Here is a 16228-nt window from a genome sequence, read left to right as displayed (position 1 = left end):
TATAGTATACTGCGCAAGGTTAGAAGTTCGAGCAACCATAACAATTGATCCTTCAGTAAGCCCCGCCCCCCCAAGGTTACTGTTGTTAGGCCTGTCAAACCTTCACATCTGGCTTGTCAGTATGGCGTTTTTAACAATATCTGTAGGATAAATTCCAAATAAATAATAGTTCTGACATATCAGAGAGAAGTAGACAGAAAGCACTACAGTATCCATTTCAGAGATACATTCACAATCTAATTTGTTGGCGAGTATTGTGAAAAGCTCACCAGTCCCAATGAAAACTTCAGACACCCTGCGTCTTGTCTCGCCATGGGTGTCTTTAGGTTTTTATTGATACTACTCCTCCTATCGATACTCCTTATGAGTCTAGTTATTTATCGATACTATTATCGTTTTTTTTTCATTAGTAAATAATTGATTTTTAATATAAAAATAAATAATTTGAGAACAGGATTAGAATGTATATATATATTAAAAATAATAATAATTATGTTTCTATTGCAGCAACAATGTTTACAGCAGCAAAATCACTTTAAAAAGTCTATAAAAATGTCTCACTGGAATCATCTAAAATGTCAATAAAATAATACACATTCCTGAGTTAAGTCTGTAAGGAACACAGACATCAACCAGTATCCTCCTGTCCTTCATAGCAACCAATGCAGGTGGGCAAGAATTGGAGTGATGTGTTGTTTTTTCTTTGTTCCAGTTAAAAGTCTAGCAACTGCATTTGAACAAAGTACAGTGTTGAAAATTCCAAGACTGTTTCGACCTCTGACAACACCCATTATCACTTTTTTGTGTGGACCATGGCCGTCCTAACCATAGGTAAGGTAATGTAAGGGAGTTTATTGTCATTATAAAAACATACAACAAAATTAAGTTGGCGACTCATCAGTCAGTACAGCAGTAACAGGTAAAACCATCTAAAAACATGTATAAAAAACATTAAGACAGGACATTCTAATTTAAAACAAAACATTTAAAAATAAATAAATCATAAAACACAGGTATCAATGGCTTAAAAATGAAAAAAGTGTTGTCTTATTGTCTATTTTTGTTCCCCCGCAGCACTGTCCGGTGTGTGCTGTTCCTCAGCCTGTTAGTCCGTGTTTTAATATTCCTGAATTTTCTCCCTGATGGCAGTGGAACAAACAGAGAGCGACACGGGTGTCTGATGTCCTTGTAGATGTTGCTGGCTTTCTTTTGGAGGCGGCCAGCATACACAGTGTCCAGGTCAGGGAGGGTAACTCCCACAATCCTCTGTACTGTTCTAACCACATACTTGCACACCTGCACATCACTGCAGTAATGTGATAAGTTAAACCACTAGATATCAGGGAGTGTTAAGTTACTCTTTAATTTGTACCCACAATTAAATGCTGGTTCTAATTTGCAATACAAAGTGAGTCCTTACGGCCTCATTGTTTACAGTAGTTTTATTACGATATTACATGTGACATCGCACTTCTTCCTTCCACCAGGTGGATTTAAAACCTCCCGGTTCTCGGTCAGAGATGGAGTTCCAGGAGGACTACTCGCGCAACTCCTCGCTCTTCCAGAACGACTCCAACGGCACCTACAATGAGAACGGCATCTACAATATCAACGACACCTACAATGACAACGACACCTACAATGACAACGGCACCTACAATGAATCCTTTCTGCCAACAGGGGTGAAGGTTACCATTGTGGTCGTCTACATGATTGTCTGTGTCATCGGCCTGGTGGGAAACTTCCTGGTCATGTACGTCATCATAAGGTAGGAAGAACATGCATTTATACATCCACAAAAATCCAACCTGTTTCTGATAGAGATGCTTCAAGAGACAGCCAAACTAACACGAAGAAATGATCCCACAATGCTTTTTTAGCCCACTCTTGAAAATGCTTCATGTGAGATTCTACGGGTTAAACACTTCAGTAGTTGAGAAACCACTACAGTCCAGACTTCCAGTTTTGTGACAGCCGTTCCTCTAAATCCAAGGATTTGAAGTAAGGGATGATGATATGATCACTGTTGCTGTAGCAATGCATGCTGAAAAGAGGGGGGGCACTAATGATAAACATCATCATGCACTTACATGAATGCGAGCACATGACATTTTAACATGCACACTCACAAAAAAAGGATTGCATAAGGATTGCCTTCTGAAGCCTTGCTTTGTTTTAAAGGGACAGTGTGTAGGATTTAATGGCATTTGTCGGTGTAGTTCCATGTAGCAACCAACTGAATCAACCCCCCTTTCTTGTCTTTCTTCAGTTATTCTAATAAAAGCAATTACAACCCTAAAAAAAATACTTAAATAAAACATGGTGGTGCAAAACTGTGGACCCAATCTGTGTGTAAACATGAAAGGCTCATTTTAAACTAAAACACAAAAAGATTTAGTTCCTGGTTAATATACAATATTTAACACATGGTTATGATTATTGTCTTCCATTTTTTTCTTATAGATCATCCGAAATCATACACACTCGCTCTTTAAGGGTCAAAAGCCAAAACCATTGATTAAGACAAAACATTAGTTCATTATCAGAAGTTGCAGCATGAGAAGGTATCTGGCTCCACCCTCAGCATGTGTCTACACATGCCCTATTGCGTGGATATTCTTTGGGAAAGTGTCTTTTGTCTCTGTGTGTGTGTGTGTGTGTGTGTGTGTGTGTGTGTGTGTGTGTGTGTGTGTGTGTGTGTGTGTGTGTGTGTGTGTGTGTAGGTGTTTGCACATATTCTCTGTGTACACGATTTGAAACAAGCGTAGATGAACATCTGTGTGTTGTATGAGCCAGTGTATTTGTGTGCGGTCATGTTGGCCTGGTGGACAGCTACTGTCTAGATAGATATATACTTTATTAATCCCCAAGGGGAAATTTCTTACATACATCATGTTAAACCAAAACAAAGCGCACACTGAATGTGTGTGTATGTGTGTGTGATGTTGTTGTTGTTGCTCTGTTATTAAGCTCAATATTTGTTTGTGTGAGACAGACAGCTGACAGCTGTGTCCTTGCTTCTTGTTTTCAAACTGGAGAACAATAGCGTTGCTTTAGAAGTGTTGTAAAATGTCTTCCTAATAATGGTTAGATTTCCATTTACCATCCGTGTGTGTTTGTGCTTAAGAAGCCGTAGCAAGCACTGGGACCTTGCGAGTGTGTGTGTGTGTGTGTGTGTGTGTGTGTGTGTGTGTGTGTGTGTGTGTGTGTGTGTGTGTTAGAAAGCTGTCTCCATATTACTTCAATCGTTGACGATAATTACTGTCCTTGTTCGACCTGTTCTCTCTCGGACATCTGCGTGGAGTTCTGTAGATATGAGTCACACAAAGACATACACATAATAGGAATTATTCCATCCGACTCCACCTTTTTGGCATTCCCACCCACATACTCACACACAGCATTTCACTCACCAGGGCGACCTTAGCAGCGACCAAGTTTCAATTAAAACCCACAGCCCTTTTCTGCACATTATCCCCTCTTTCTCTCCCTCCATTTGTCATTTGCCAGCTGCTTGCATTAAGGCAATAAAAGCCCTAAACAATCATCTTCAAACCAGAACTAACGAAAACAAAATGAAACATTGAAATCCTTCTGAAAACTCACACACACTCACAGGATTTAACTTAATGCTGTAGTCAACTGGCTTTCCTGCTTTACAAAATCCGTTCTCAGCCATTGCCCACAGTAAAGATGGCTGTAATTCAATAAGTAAAGTAATAAGCTTTTAGCTCCATCATCTGAAATACAAATATGCAGAATCCGCGGCACTGGAAAAAATAAATAAATAATGGTTTCTTCATCAAGGTCTAGTTTGTCATTTCTGAAAGAGCTCCATCAGATGTACATTATGTAAACATCTCTCCCGAAGTAAGTCATACTGGTTTTCAGAGGCACCTTTAAGTGCTAGAAGGCCTGAAATAATTATCTTAGAGCAGGTCTGAGCATCAACAGAGTGCTCTGAATTTAAACTTATTCAATTATCACAAAGACTTAAATAATTGGACTCAATGGGACTCTGCTTCATCATTAAAAGGATGTGGGTTAATACTGTGGATGCACTTGCATCTTGTCCAGGAGGGATGTCGCAGGTTCAGAAAACAAACACTAGGCTTCCAGCTGAAAGAAAGAAAAAGATAATATAAATTAAGTCTACTTTCACTGTGCATCAGATGCACCATTTGGATGTAGTTTAAAAAAACTAAATCACAGCGAAGAAAAGTCTGAGTCATTCTTTTGAGGCAGATGGGAAGAGGTGAAATTTAACCTAGACAAACACATGCCCCCACACTCAGAATCTACTACTTCTGTGATCAACAACTTTTTTTTTTGTATAAATAGGCAAAACCGTACACCTCTACGAGTTACTGTCTCCTGCAGAGACCATTAAAAAATATAAGACGTCCGATGTGGCGTTATGAGTTTGGGTCCTGGGCATCCCGTTTACTGCCATCATCTTTGTCAATTAATAAAGCTATACTAATTTGGCCAGCAGGGTGAACCTGAGCATGGTCAAGCAAAGGGAAACTCACAGGCTTACTGGGATAATCCAAGAGACCAGGGCCCTATATCTCGTACCTGGCTAAACAAAGTCAAGCAAATGTCCTAATCTCCATCTTAAATTAGCGAGATGATTGACATAAGGCTATCTGAGTTTCTTCACGGCTGATCCGCGCTGAAACGGTCTCGTTAATTCTAGCCAGACGTCAGTCATCTGGATAAATGCGCGCGCCCGCTCCTCTTCAGAAGGGATAATAATCGAGCACTGACACCACGATGTTCTAACAGTACAATGGCAAATAAACTCAGAGGAACCTCTTTTTATTTCTCTAATGAGAAGTAGGAGATCATCATGAAGGCATATGAGGAAGTCAATACCGTAGTCATTCACAGCAAACGCGTTGCGAATATTCCAACGTTTTTGCAACATTGTTGCCGTGAACGCAACTTTAACACCGCCCCCGCTGTGAGACATAAGCGTCGCAAATATATCAGACAAGTTAAATGCGTCAGTGTTGAGAAAATGTATCGGCTAATTTGAAGTGCTTCATCACCCAAATCAATCAGATTATATTTACGAATAAATATATACTTATGAGGATATATGTACTGTATGCGCGTATGAATCATGTACTATATATGTGTATATACATGTATGTGTAGATTACCATATAACTAGGAGTTTGAATATGTGCATGGGCGGATCAGTATGTATGTTTTATTCATAATCAGAAATTCAATCAATTGAAGCAGTGAAAAGAAATTGTGTGTGATTCTCTGTATTCTCATCACGATCACCTTTATCATGTTCTACAATAATGATATGTATGGTGTACTAATAGCACTGTCATATAATTATGAGTGCTTTCAACACATCCATAAGTTTCTTAAGAACTAAATAAACTTAAGAACAGCGGCATGCAGCGGCTGATAGTCTGTGTCTGAGACGGGCGATCAGCTGCGCCTGTGGTGATCAATGTCCGCGGCTCGAGAAGCTCTCGTAAATAAAGTATTTCTTGCCGGCAAAATCTATATCGCTGCGTACAGGAAGTCATGATGATGTAAAGGATGGATCCTGGCGATCTGGAAGAACTCTCTCCCTATAAAACTAATATAACTAATATCGCTCCTTCATCAATGAGGAAGGGAGCTGCCTTTTTTGTCTGGTGGGAGTGTCCAGCTTATCCAGTGAATTTCAGTAAACCTGCCCGGGAGCAGGTTTAAATTTTTGGATGTGTCGCTATGGCGATTTATCTAAGCTTGCTTCGAGAAACCGAGAAAGCCTGACCTACGTCTGACCTAAGATGACAATCAGCCCGCTAAATCAGTAAGCCAGGTACGAGAAATAGGGCCCTGTTGTTCAAATGTGCCACAAAGTATACCCCTTCTAAAGCCTCTTTTGTTTCTTATTGAAGTATTAACCCTTTAACTCACCTTTTTGGGGGTAATCTCCAGAAATAATATGGCCATTGCCCATTTTATCATCATGGGGATTCTGAAAAAACGAATTGGGCAACAAGGCAGTTCTTGCGTTTTCCACCTGTTAAAAATGCGGCGTCTGATCAGGGCCCTGCTGTTTATGTGAAAACAGTTATACAAAGCTGCACAAAGTCTTAAAGTGATGTAATTTTAGGGAAGAATTGGGTGTAGATATAGGAAGAAGTGAGCTTGCAGAACACACCAGAATTTCCAACCGGACTGTTGGTGGTTGGGTTGCATTGGGGATAATGAAGGCCCCAGGTTTTTGACAAGTAAAAGGAATGAGTGTTGTAAAAACATGTTGGACTGTTTTGGTGATTTCTCTGTGAGAGCTGCATAGCTCCGAAAGTCATTAGCCCTGAAATGAAGCAGCTTTGGAAATCCAGATGATGTAATTCTACATGCTTTCCTACACTTTTTGTGTATGTATTGGAAATATTGATTATCAGTTTATATCTCCCAAACTGTCCTTTGTCCTTTACCTCTGCAATTCCTCACAGTTACAGCTGAGATAACTTAGTCACTCTTTAACCCAGATGGAATTATGTGACATTCAACCCACAAAACAAACTCACACTATGATTAATAAATTATTGTAAAACGTTTCCCTCAGATGGAGGAGAGAATAAAAGACAAACACAGGCTTGTGCTGTTCATGTGTTAAGTGTGACAGAGGGAGGCAGAAGAAAGAGAGAAATAAAGTTTGAAAGAGACACGGAGGAACTATTGGTGGTTCACTTTGATATGTGGCCCCAAACAGAGATGAAGATGGATCGAAATGGGATTACAACCGCTGAAGCTTAATGTTGAGCTCGTCTGAACTTTTTAATACATTTTGTGGATTTTTGTTCCTAATCTGAAAGATTCATGTGAAGAAGGGATGACTTCAGGGCCAGAATGGACTAGCGGAATAATAACAGCAGCCGATAACTCTCAAGGTACATTTGTCTTGTGGGTTAAACATCCATCTATAACTATCTAGAGATCTAGTGATTCTAGCTCATTCATACAGCATTGTCAGCAGCTATTTAGCATTTCTCAACAGAGGATCTTGTTTACTGTAAAATGAACCTGAACACCGTCCTCTGGCACCAGCCACTTTTTGATGCACGGTAACACAATTTAAATCAGGTCACTCATTAACAAAATCAGCAACAATTTAGCAACGAAACTCAGTAAAAAAAACATTTTCAACCAAGATATGCAGATGTAGATTTAGTACACACAAACTGTACGGCTTGAGTTTTTCTTCAGCAAAAAAATTCAGATCAAAGTTACGGTGACTTTTTTAAGGGAAGGAGAAGAACGAAAAAGTGCTATTTTTCATGGAGCAGCCACAAATCATTGTTTAAATAGCAGGGTTGGCGACAGATGGTAACCAATTGTGGCTGACAGCAGCTGTCCAATCCACCTCTTACTTGTAAACAATAACGAGCGATAAAAGGCACGGAGGAAAAGCCGTCGAGGCAGCATTAATTGCGGTTGCATGTCTGTCGGGAAACTTCTCTCTCAGCGTCTTTTTGCTTTTTGTTTTTCCAGACATGCCCTCGTGCTTTTCCTGACAGCGCTGCAAGCTGAGCGTGTTTCCAGCTGCGAGTTCTGTCAGAGGACAGTAGAGGAAGAAGAGTTTTAACTTCCAGCAACAGAGCACTGCAGTGCAGGCGCGGTTTTTGGCTCGTAGCAACAACAAGAGCCAAGAGCAGGGATTTCTACGAGCATCTGTTTAGTGCTACAGGCCCCAAAAAAAGAGCAGGTGGACCACAGGGAGAGATAAACATCATGCTGAATCGAGCACAGAGCCGCCTAGAGACAGAGAGGAGAGAGTGTGGCAGGACGAAGCTGTTTTCACACGGAGCAAAAAAACTGCCTGGAAGGATTTTTGTAAGGGTCTGTTTCCATAACAACAGACCAATCCACGTTGTACATTTTAGGACATGCTAAGGTCTGATGATGTCATCATTCCTTGGAGCAAAAAATACAAATCTGGCAGTGAAAAAAAAGGAACACAAATTGTGAAATCTAAGGTGTCGTACAACTGTACAACGGGAGTATGAAAGCTGAACTCTGACAACGAAGCAGCTTCTTATTCTGTACAGCTTTGATCTGGCCGGCTTTCCCTCTGCTGGTAGACATACTTAGAAAACACACCTGGCCAGAACATGAACCTTCTTCATAGTATTGTTAAATTGTCAGAGAGACTTATTTAAATATTTCCTTCAAGCTGTGGAGGAGTGTTTTGACAAGCATGTTGTGTTTTTACAATTAACAAGTGTCTAACTATGACAGTGCTCTGAATGGAATTGTGTGTGCATTATTTTTCTGAGAGCTTTAATTTAGTGGGTGTGAGGACAACATACAAATCAGGGGGACACTGGATGTCAAAAAGGTCTGTCATGTCCATCATGTCCATCAAAAACATTGTGACACAACACGTAATAAGAATGCCATGTTTCTTCTTGACTCATCTGACTTTGAATGTGGTTAAAAGAGAATTAAGGATTCAAGAAGAGGGGAGGAGGGAAGCAGAGGTTGGAAAGGGTCCACATAAAGAGAAGGGCAACAGAAGTGCAAAGGAAGTGAACATACTGTAAACTGTTTTCAGGAAAAGAGAGGGAGTATAAGGAGATAAAGAAGGAAATTATTTAAGGTACAATGTAGATCTTTTCTTTTCTTCCTGGTTTGCTCATTATCAGAAAATATCATGAATTAAATAATGTTAATACATTGTTTATATGCATGTCAACAGGGTCTTGTGTATGTATTTGTGGTTGTGGTGAAAAGTATTTTCAATCTTAGCTGTTGGATTAAGATCATGGAAAGATGACCAGACTTTTCAGTAACAAAATGGAGGTCAGTTGGTGTCAGATTGAGTTGTAGGTACCACAGTTAGGTAGTGAGCGTGCTCTGAGCTGCATTGAGTGGTTCAGTTATCGGATTCTCAATATTTTTGTCTTTTATATTGTTTTAATTTTTTTGCCTTTATTTGATAGTGCTATAGTCAGGAGGGGTTGGATTCGAACATCAGCCTCTATGGTAATCGTTCATTTTTAGAAAATCAACCATTTACTAAATCAACATCATTCTGTATTGAAGAAGACTTTAAACTAGAGTTTGAGACCATAACTCTTCACGGAGACAATAAATCAAGTGAGAAGTAGGGTCATTTTCTCATAAACTTCCATACGATTTGACCAATTTGTGCAACCAGATAATTTGCATTCTGCTGGAGAAATGCTGAAATAATATGTTTTTTAAACTGGTATGACACATTTGCAGTGCTACTGGAGCTGCATTGTTGGAGGGTTGAAGCAGACGTTGTAGACATAAAGGGACTCAGGTGCTCTTTGGGTACGCCGAAATCAAAATTTAAAATTAGATTCCTAATATATTTATTTTTGTATAAAATATATTCTAACCCAAGGCCAACCACAGACACCTCAGTGAAACTAATTAATCCTCCTCAGTTCTGTTATCGTGCCCAATCTGTTGAGCCTTTTGGCGAGTGCAGACCAACCTAAAAATGATCTGATGCAATATGATTATGATGATTATGATGATCTTATCGCCTACTTGGTCACATGGTAACAGCTAGCAAGTAAAATCAAGCAGAAAGTGTCAGAAATTGCATACTTTCCTTCATGCTACTCTCTGCTGGTTAACTGAAATATAAAAACATATATTCACTCCAGTAATATAATCAAAAGTTACCTATAGAAAATTGACAATTTTGCTCAGCCAGTGCTGTAGTGTTAGCAGTTGTGGGTTGCACATGCATGCAGAGGGCTGTAATTTGACTGAATTCCTATTACATAGGATTCTACCAAATTATCTGTGCATTTGATGGAAAAGTGTAATGCTGATTGGGTGCATGGTTACAACTCACTTAAACGGTCGTGCTTTTTAACAAACAAGACTTGGATTTTGTATTACCCCAAAAATAAGTTCACTGTTAAAAAGGTCCTAGTGCTACATTTTCCAGGCTCTCCTTTTGCAACGCCACATCAGCCCCTTGTAGTGAGCTGCATCAAACATTCATACTTTGGCTCAGAGACATGTGAAGCTGAATGAATAGCCAATTACTTACAGATGGTGTGAGTGTTCGTGTATGGAATCACACAAAAAAAACTCTCATTATCTCTTCAAACTTCAAACCAATTACGTGTGTGTGTGTGTGTGTGTGTGTGTGTGTGTGTGTGTGTGTGTGTGTGTGTGACACAATTGAGCTTGAGGGTTTTATTTTGAGTTTTTTTATGTAAAAATGTATTGATGCAGATGGGAACAGAGGCAAACATACAGAGTTCAATAAACAGAGAGAAGGAGAGACAAATAAAGGGCAAAGATAAATTGATATGAAATAGAGTGGGAGCATCCAGTGTCACATCGTCTGGTATCCTCTCATATTTGTATCTCTTCTATAGTTTACTTTACATCAGAATGTGTGTGTGTGTGTGTGTGTGTGTGTGTGTGTGTGTGTGTGTGTGTGTGTGTGTGTGTGTGTGTGTGTGTGTATATATATATATAAAATCTGCATTCACTGAGAGCCATTATGATCCTTCTGATGAAATCTGTTTATTCATTAGTTTGTTCCTTCATTCGTTGCATGGGTTTCTCTGCAACATCCCTTCTTTATTCTGATCAAATTGGTGAATGCTGCTTTTGGACATGTACATGTCACTTGGTGATAGATTTTCAGGTGTAGTTAAAAAAAAGAAGAATAAAGCAAATAAGGTGAATTGGTTATTATTCTACATTGTGTGTTCTTAGGGGTGAAGGTAGAAGTTAAAGTTCTTGCTGGTACTACCACCCTGACCGTAACCAGCTTCACGCACAGTGGTGGCTGGTGTTTTTTTGGGGGGGGGCGCAGTTGGGCGGGGCGGTGTAAATAGCACTCCACAATGAGAAGAAAAGAGGTTTTGAGTAGAATATTCTAAAAAACAAAGCTTTATTTCAAGAAAACACAGTGCTCAACACTGTCCAATAACAACTATCAACAAACTGTAACTTTGTGCATGAGAGGTTCAGAGCAGAATGGTTTAACAAAACATTGGGTTGGGTTTCAGAGGTTTACAGAATAAAAGAGGTGCCCACACCCTCACATGAAAGAGATTTAGAAAAGCATCTGCTGATTTTGACACTCACCTCTGCAGCAATCCTTCCAAGCTCATCTTCCTTCATAGCCCGGCGCTTTCTCGGCTGCTCAGAGCCACTGCTTTGCTCCAAACTGAGTATCAAGCTAACCAGCTCCGGTTAGCATATAGGCTTAAGGAGAAGCTCCGGGTGTACGTCCTCCTGCGACCAGTGCTTTGCTGCTGAATTTTTAAATCTGGACGTTCGGGTCCCAACTCTTTCAGCCTCTTCTTGTCAACATCTGAACGTCGGTTGAAAGGTGTTTCGCGTAGAGATACCACAGAGTTTTCAGTCGCCATACTAACATAATCAAAGTCTCTGCTAGCTATGTTGCTCGCGTAGTTACGTGGGAGCTATATGGGCTGTGAGGGAATGATAAAGGTCTCTGATTCGACGAATAGTCCAATCACGTTGAAATAAGAAACAATGTCATTGGCTAGGCACATTTGTGCGCCCGAAGATTCCAGTTCCATCTGCCAATGAGAAGCTGTCCTTGCCGTAACGACCGTGAAATGTTTGCTCTCTGCCATAGATTCACATTTGGCCAGCGCCCTGACAGGGGGGAGGGGCTTTTCCCAGTGATGATGAAATATATTATATTTGGTCACCTTTAACTTAAGTGGTTGTTGACAGGGGCTTATGGTCTCCCACACACATTTAGCGCGTCAAAACGGTATATTTCTTATTTAAATTATTTGGTGTATGTTTTTTGACATATATTATATTTTTTTAAGAGGGGCGGCGCCCTAGCGCCCTCTATTGACGCACCGCCACTGTTCATGCATCCCTGAACACATACATTACATGTTTTAGAAGCCTGTATGATGTCGAAATAAATAACACATCACACATCACTATTTACTTAAATAGTTTAAGTGTCACAGAATAATTTACAAATATTGACAAAATGTTCCAAATAGTTTGTTTTATTTTAAATTAGAAGAAAATTACAACTATATGTGTCAACATCAACAGTTTACAAGTGCTGTGTGTGTTTAGGAAGTAAAGATTAACAAGTGACATAGCTTATTTGACCTGCTGTCTCTGTTGCTGGAATGAAACTAAATATCATGAAAATCATGATCTAATTGTATTATGTACTTGGAAGATTTTTGCAAGAAACGATTGCCAAGAACACCCAGCATCCGAGTCAGCTGCAGCAGAAGTGAATGTTTTTCCTGTCAGTAGGCTGACGAAATATTTTTTGAAAAGCAGCTGGCACATAAAAACCTGCCGGTTTGTGCTCGGAACAACAATAAAGCAATTTACACTAGGAGAGTGCAGACAATGGTGCATTCATGTCCACCTTGGATGGTCTCAACTCCCACGTTGGGAAGTCGTTCTTCCGACTCTGATGTGTTCATGAGCTTTATTTTCACGACGTTTCCGTGTTTGAAATGCGATCACGACACGTTGTTGTATGTGGGTTTTGACAAGCAGCTGCTGCTGCTCCCTCTTCCCGCTACTGCATACCAACACGTTTGCATTACAACACTTGGCTTGACTTTCACATTGGGTAGCCTGTCAAACTATGACGCTCCACCATGTCCTTAGTTAACACAAGGTTAACATTGTTAATTGCTTTATACAACATGTCAGGTCTCTACGCACTTTATTTTCCAATGTGTATTTATATGACCACTATTTACTTTATCTGTTTTTCTTTTTGACCTTTTCTTCTTCTTTTGAAATATGTTTTCACCAATGAGTACTGTTGTTGGATTTCTAGCCCACTTTTATTCAGGTCACCTTTCCTCCCTTACTTTACTGCAGGTGTATGTTCATTGTTGTTTTGTTGTATGCCTTGTTGTCAAACCAATTGCCCTTTGGGAACAAAACAAAAATCAAATGAAAGTTGCAAGATGGGTTTACATTAGAGTTAGTTGCGAGCCAGAGGGGTTGGATGAGGACTGCAGTCTTGTGTATGTCTGTGTGAATTCAGCGGCTATGCAGCATTCTGTACTTCTTACAGCTCTGATCTTATGGCCTGCTTCATCTCCATAGCAACAACGACTGGAACTGATTTCTTCGAAAAAATGTCTGAATAATTCAAATCTGTGGCCATAGTATGAACCCTATTTTTAGAATTGTTAAACTACCTAGAAGACTCTAATGCAGCCAAATATAATGATGTCCATATTTCCCAATTTCGCAACTAGTTAAGTATTTAAATCCGATGGCAACATTCAGTGCTAATGCAGGAGGTAGTGTACCCTTTATGTACCAATGCACAACGTAAGTGTCACTGCTGGATAGATTGTGCATGTGTGTTAGAAAGATATCACAAAAAGAAAGAAAAGCCGTCATCTCATCTGTATGGGATCTTTGACTCTGCGAACCAGCAGAGAGAGATAGGGAAGCCTATTATGTTGTATTATCTGCAAGTCCTTGTTCCTGTGACCTGAAAACTCTGCAGCTGGATTGATACTATGTGTGTGTTTGTGCGTACTTGAATATATAGCCCATCTTTGTGAAAACCAATCAGACCTTGAGAGTGAGAACTTAATATGGAGATTGAGCCAATTCAGCCTGTCCTCGCCTTTGGACGTATAATCAGAGCCTGTTTGAGGGTTCAATCTTGGTTTTAAGGTTTAGGTTAAAACTAGGTTTTGGTTACCGTTGAGGTTGTCCTCACAAGCATCGGAGTACAGGGTTGTGTGTGTGTGTGTGTGTGTGTGTGTGTGTGTGTGTGTGTGTGTGTGTGTGTGTGTGTGTGTGTGCGTGTGTGTGTGTATGCGTTTGTGTGTGTGTGTGCCATAGGCTAATGACTGTGCCTTCCTCCTTCATAATGACCACAGTGAATTATGAGGCCATTACTCTGCACTGCAAATTAATCTGTCGACTGTGTGTGTGTGTTAGTTGTGTGTGTGTGTGTGTGTGTGTGTGTGTGTGTGTGTGTGTGTGTGTGTGTGTGTGTGTGTGTGTGTGTGTGATAGACACCCCAATATAGCTGGTTATCACATGACTTCTCTGTCTTTATGACACAGACACACTCTCATCTGCATATTGTGAGGGCATGCACACTCTTTAGCTCTCCCTGTCGCTCTTCTTTCTGTTTTTCTGTCTTTCCCCCATTTAGCCCTCTTTCTTTATTCATATTTAATTCCAATCCACTTCATTGTAGTTAATGTTCAAATAAACAGCCTCATCAATTTGCCGACAGACATAATAAGGCCATTATATGTATACATTACATCTTTGTCACTTTGATGACATTGCGCAGAGTAAATTATTAAACACATGGCACATGCCACAAACGTAACTTAAAAAAAGAACAACACTTTCTTGTGGTTGCAAATCCTGTTTGTTTGTCCCATCCATCTCCCCACTCGCCCAACACGAGCATAGCATTTTTTACTACTGAATTCGTAGAGACAGTATCATGTACATGGATGCCTTTACATATATGTCAGTACAGACTAAATGGCGTCAAAATGACACACAAAATTATAGTGATGTAGCAATAAGGCGCTTTGAGTGGTCGGAAGACTAGCAAAGCGCTTTACAAGTACAAGTCCATCGACCATTTAGCATGATACACAGTGTCCTGCAGTAAGGTCTGAAGTAAGGTGATAGGCCATGTGGCCAAAACTACCCTCAGAAACAAGGTGAGACCATTCTTTCAAAGGAGACTTGATTGAGTGAAATATAGTTTGCTCTTAAGTGACACATGGTTTTTAGAGGGACAACGACTGGGTCTATTCCCTCTTTCAGGTACTCTAGTTGCAGGTACTGCAGCACGATTTTGTGTCCTCAGCAGTTAGTTCACTTTGTATTACAGTGAATGTAATTTCATTGGTGGCAGTGGAGGGTGGAAAACAAGACTTTTAGACTTTCAGACGGTATGGTAATCTAGTAATAACGTCTAAGCCAGGTAATACAGTCAAAGAGGGTTGCCGATAAAGTCTAAGCCCATGGCATTTGACATGTGGGACCATTTTCCAATCATAATACACCGCTGTGTAATTGAAATAAAAGCCAAGTGACTTGATGCAGGCGTCTTTACAGAGAAGGTCTTGCAGATTTGTCCAAAGCAAGATGGTGCTCAATCAAAGTATAGAGTTTGGCATCGCAATCCGATTCTGTTCTGTGAGCTCCGGAAAGCACCAGGTAGTTAATGGTTGTCCCATTTATTCATAACCGTCACTTGATGATGAAAGATTCCAAAATGAGATCGACTTTGACACCAATTGTAGCCAAAAAGTATCACCTCATGAGTAATGAAGATGGCCGACAACCAGCAGAGTCCATGACACTGGTGTCAATGAGGAAGTTTATCTGCCGATAAGACTTCATCCTCACTGATATGTCACTCAGACGTTAAGGTTAATGAAACCATAACTTAACTTGTTGAGATTAATGTCTCCATGTGGTGTCAGTGATGAAGCAAACACCTTCACATTCTACTGGTTTTAATAGTCCAAAGTTTTCTGGTGCTTGGAAAGACTTTCTTACACATGGACTGCCAAAACCGACACAAAAAGAAAGTTCCTTGTGTATACACCAACCAAAATCATTAGAAAGGAGCTTTAAAGTGTCACAGATGTCTGATCTCAATACTTTAATACATATTCTCTTCCCTTTCTACTTATTTTATATTACACGGATTAGGCAAATTATTTCTTCTATATATTTAATGCTTCACACTTAAATTATCGATTGGAAACTGTCCTGAGCTGAGTTAAACACGTTTCAATCAGGAGAGACTAGTTACAGAGAAACATAATTTATTACACAATCTAATACAATTGCCTACAAATGAATTGTGCAAAGTCTTTGGCGATTGGACTCCATCCTGAATCAGGATAAGCAATAGAGTAGTGATGCTGACATCTGCGCCCGCAGAATCCCCCCTGGAGTCCAGACACTGGTGATGGTGAAGAAGAAAAAGAAGCTGAGAGTTGCTGTAACCCCGCTGAGGAATCAAGCAGGACTGACTGCTGACTGGTGGTGCCCGGGGTGGAGGAGGGTCGCATCGGTTAGAGCTGCAATGACAACTGACAGCCCTGCGGAGAAACCATTTAAAGTTACGCTGTGATTGGCTTAGGGAAATGCTCTGACAGGTTGGTTCATTCACGCCCCCAATCAGCTGATGGAGTAACCGCTGTGAGACTACCGACTG

General features: G+C 40.2%; 1 protein-coding gene across 1 annotated transcript in view; it reads left to right on the top strand.

Annotated features, from left to right (window-relative positions):
• Window positions 1-1652: 1652 nt before the first annotated feature.
• The window catches only part of oprl1 (opiate receptor-like 1), a gene marked incomplete at its 3' end in the record, with an annotated part of 67259 nt that continues 52683 nt past the window's right edge, over window positions 1653-16228 (top strand). The window contains 1 exon segment of the mRNA XM_079226111.1: window positions 1653-1768. Coding sequence (XP_079082237.1) covers window positions 1710-1768 — 59 coding nt within the window. The 5' untranslated portion in view covers window positions 1653-1709.

Source organism: Taurulus bubalis (genome assembly GCF_910589615.1).
Source record: "Taurulus bubalis genome assembly, chromosome: 11".
NCBI lineage: Eukaryota > Metazoa > Chordata > Actinopteri > Perciformes > Cottidae > Taurulus > Taurulus bubalis.
The sequence above is the reverse complement of the archived record's forward strand: the minus strand, read 5'-3'. Positions and strand labels throughout refer to the sequence as shown.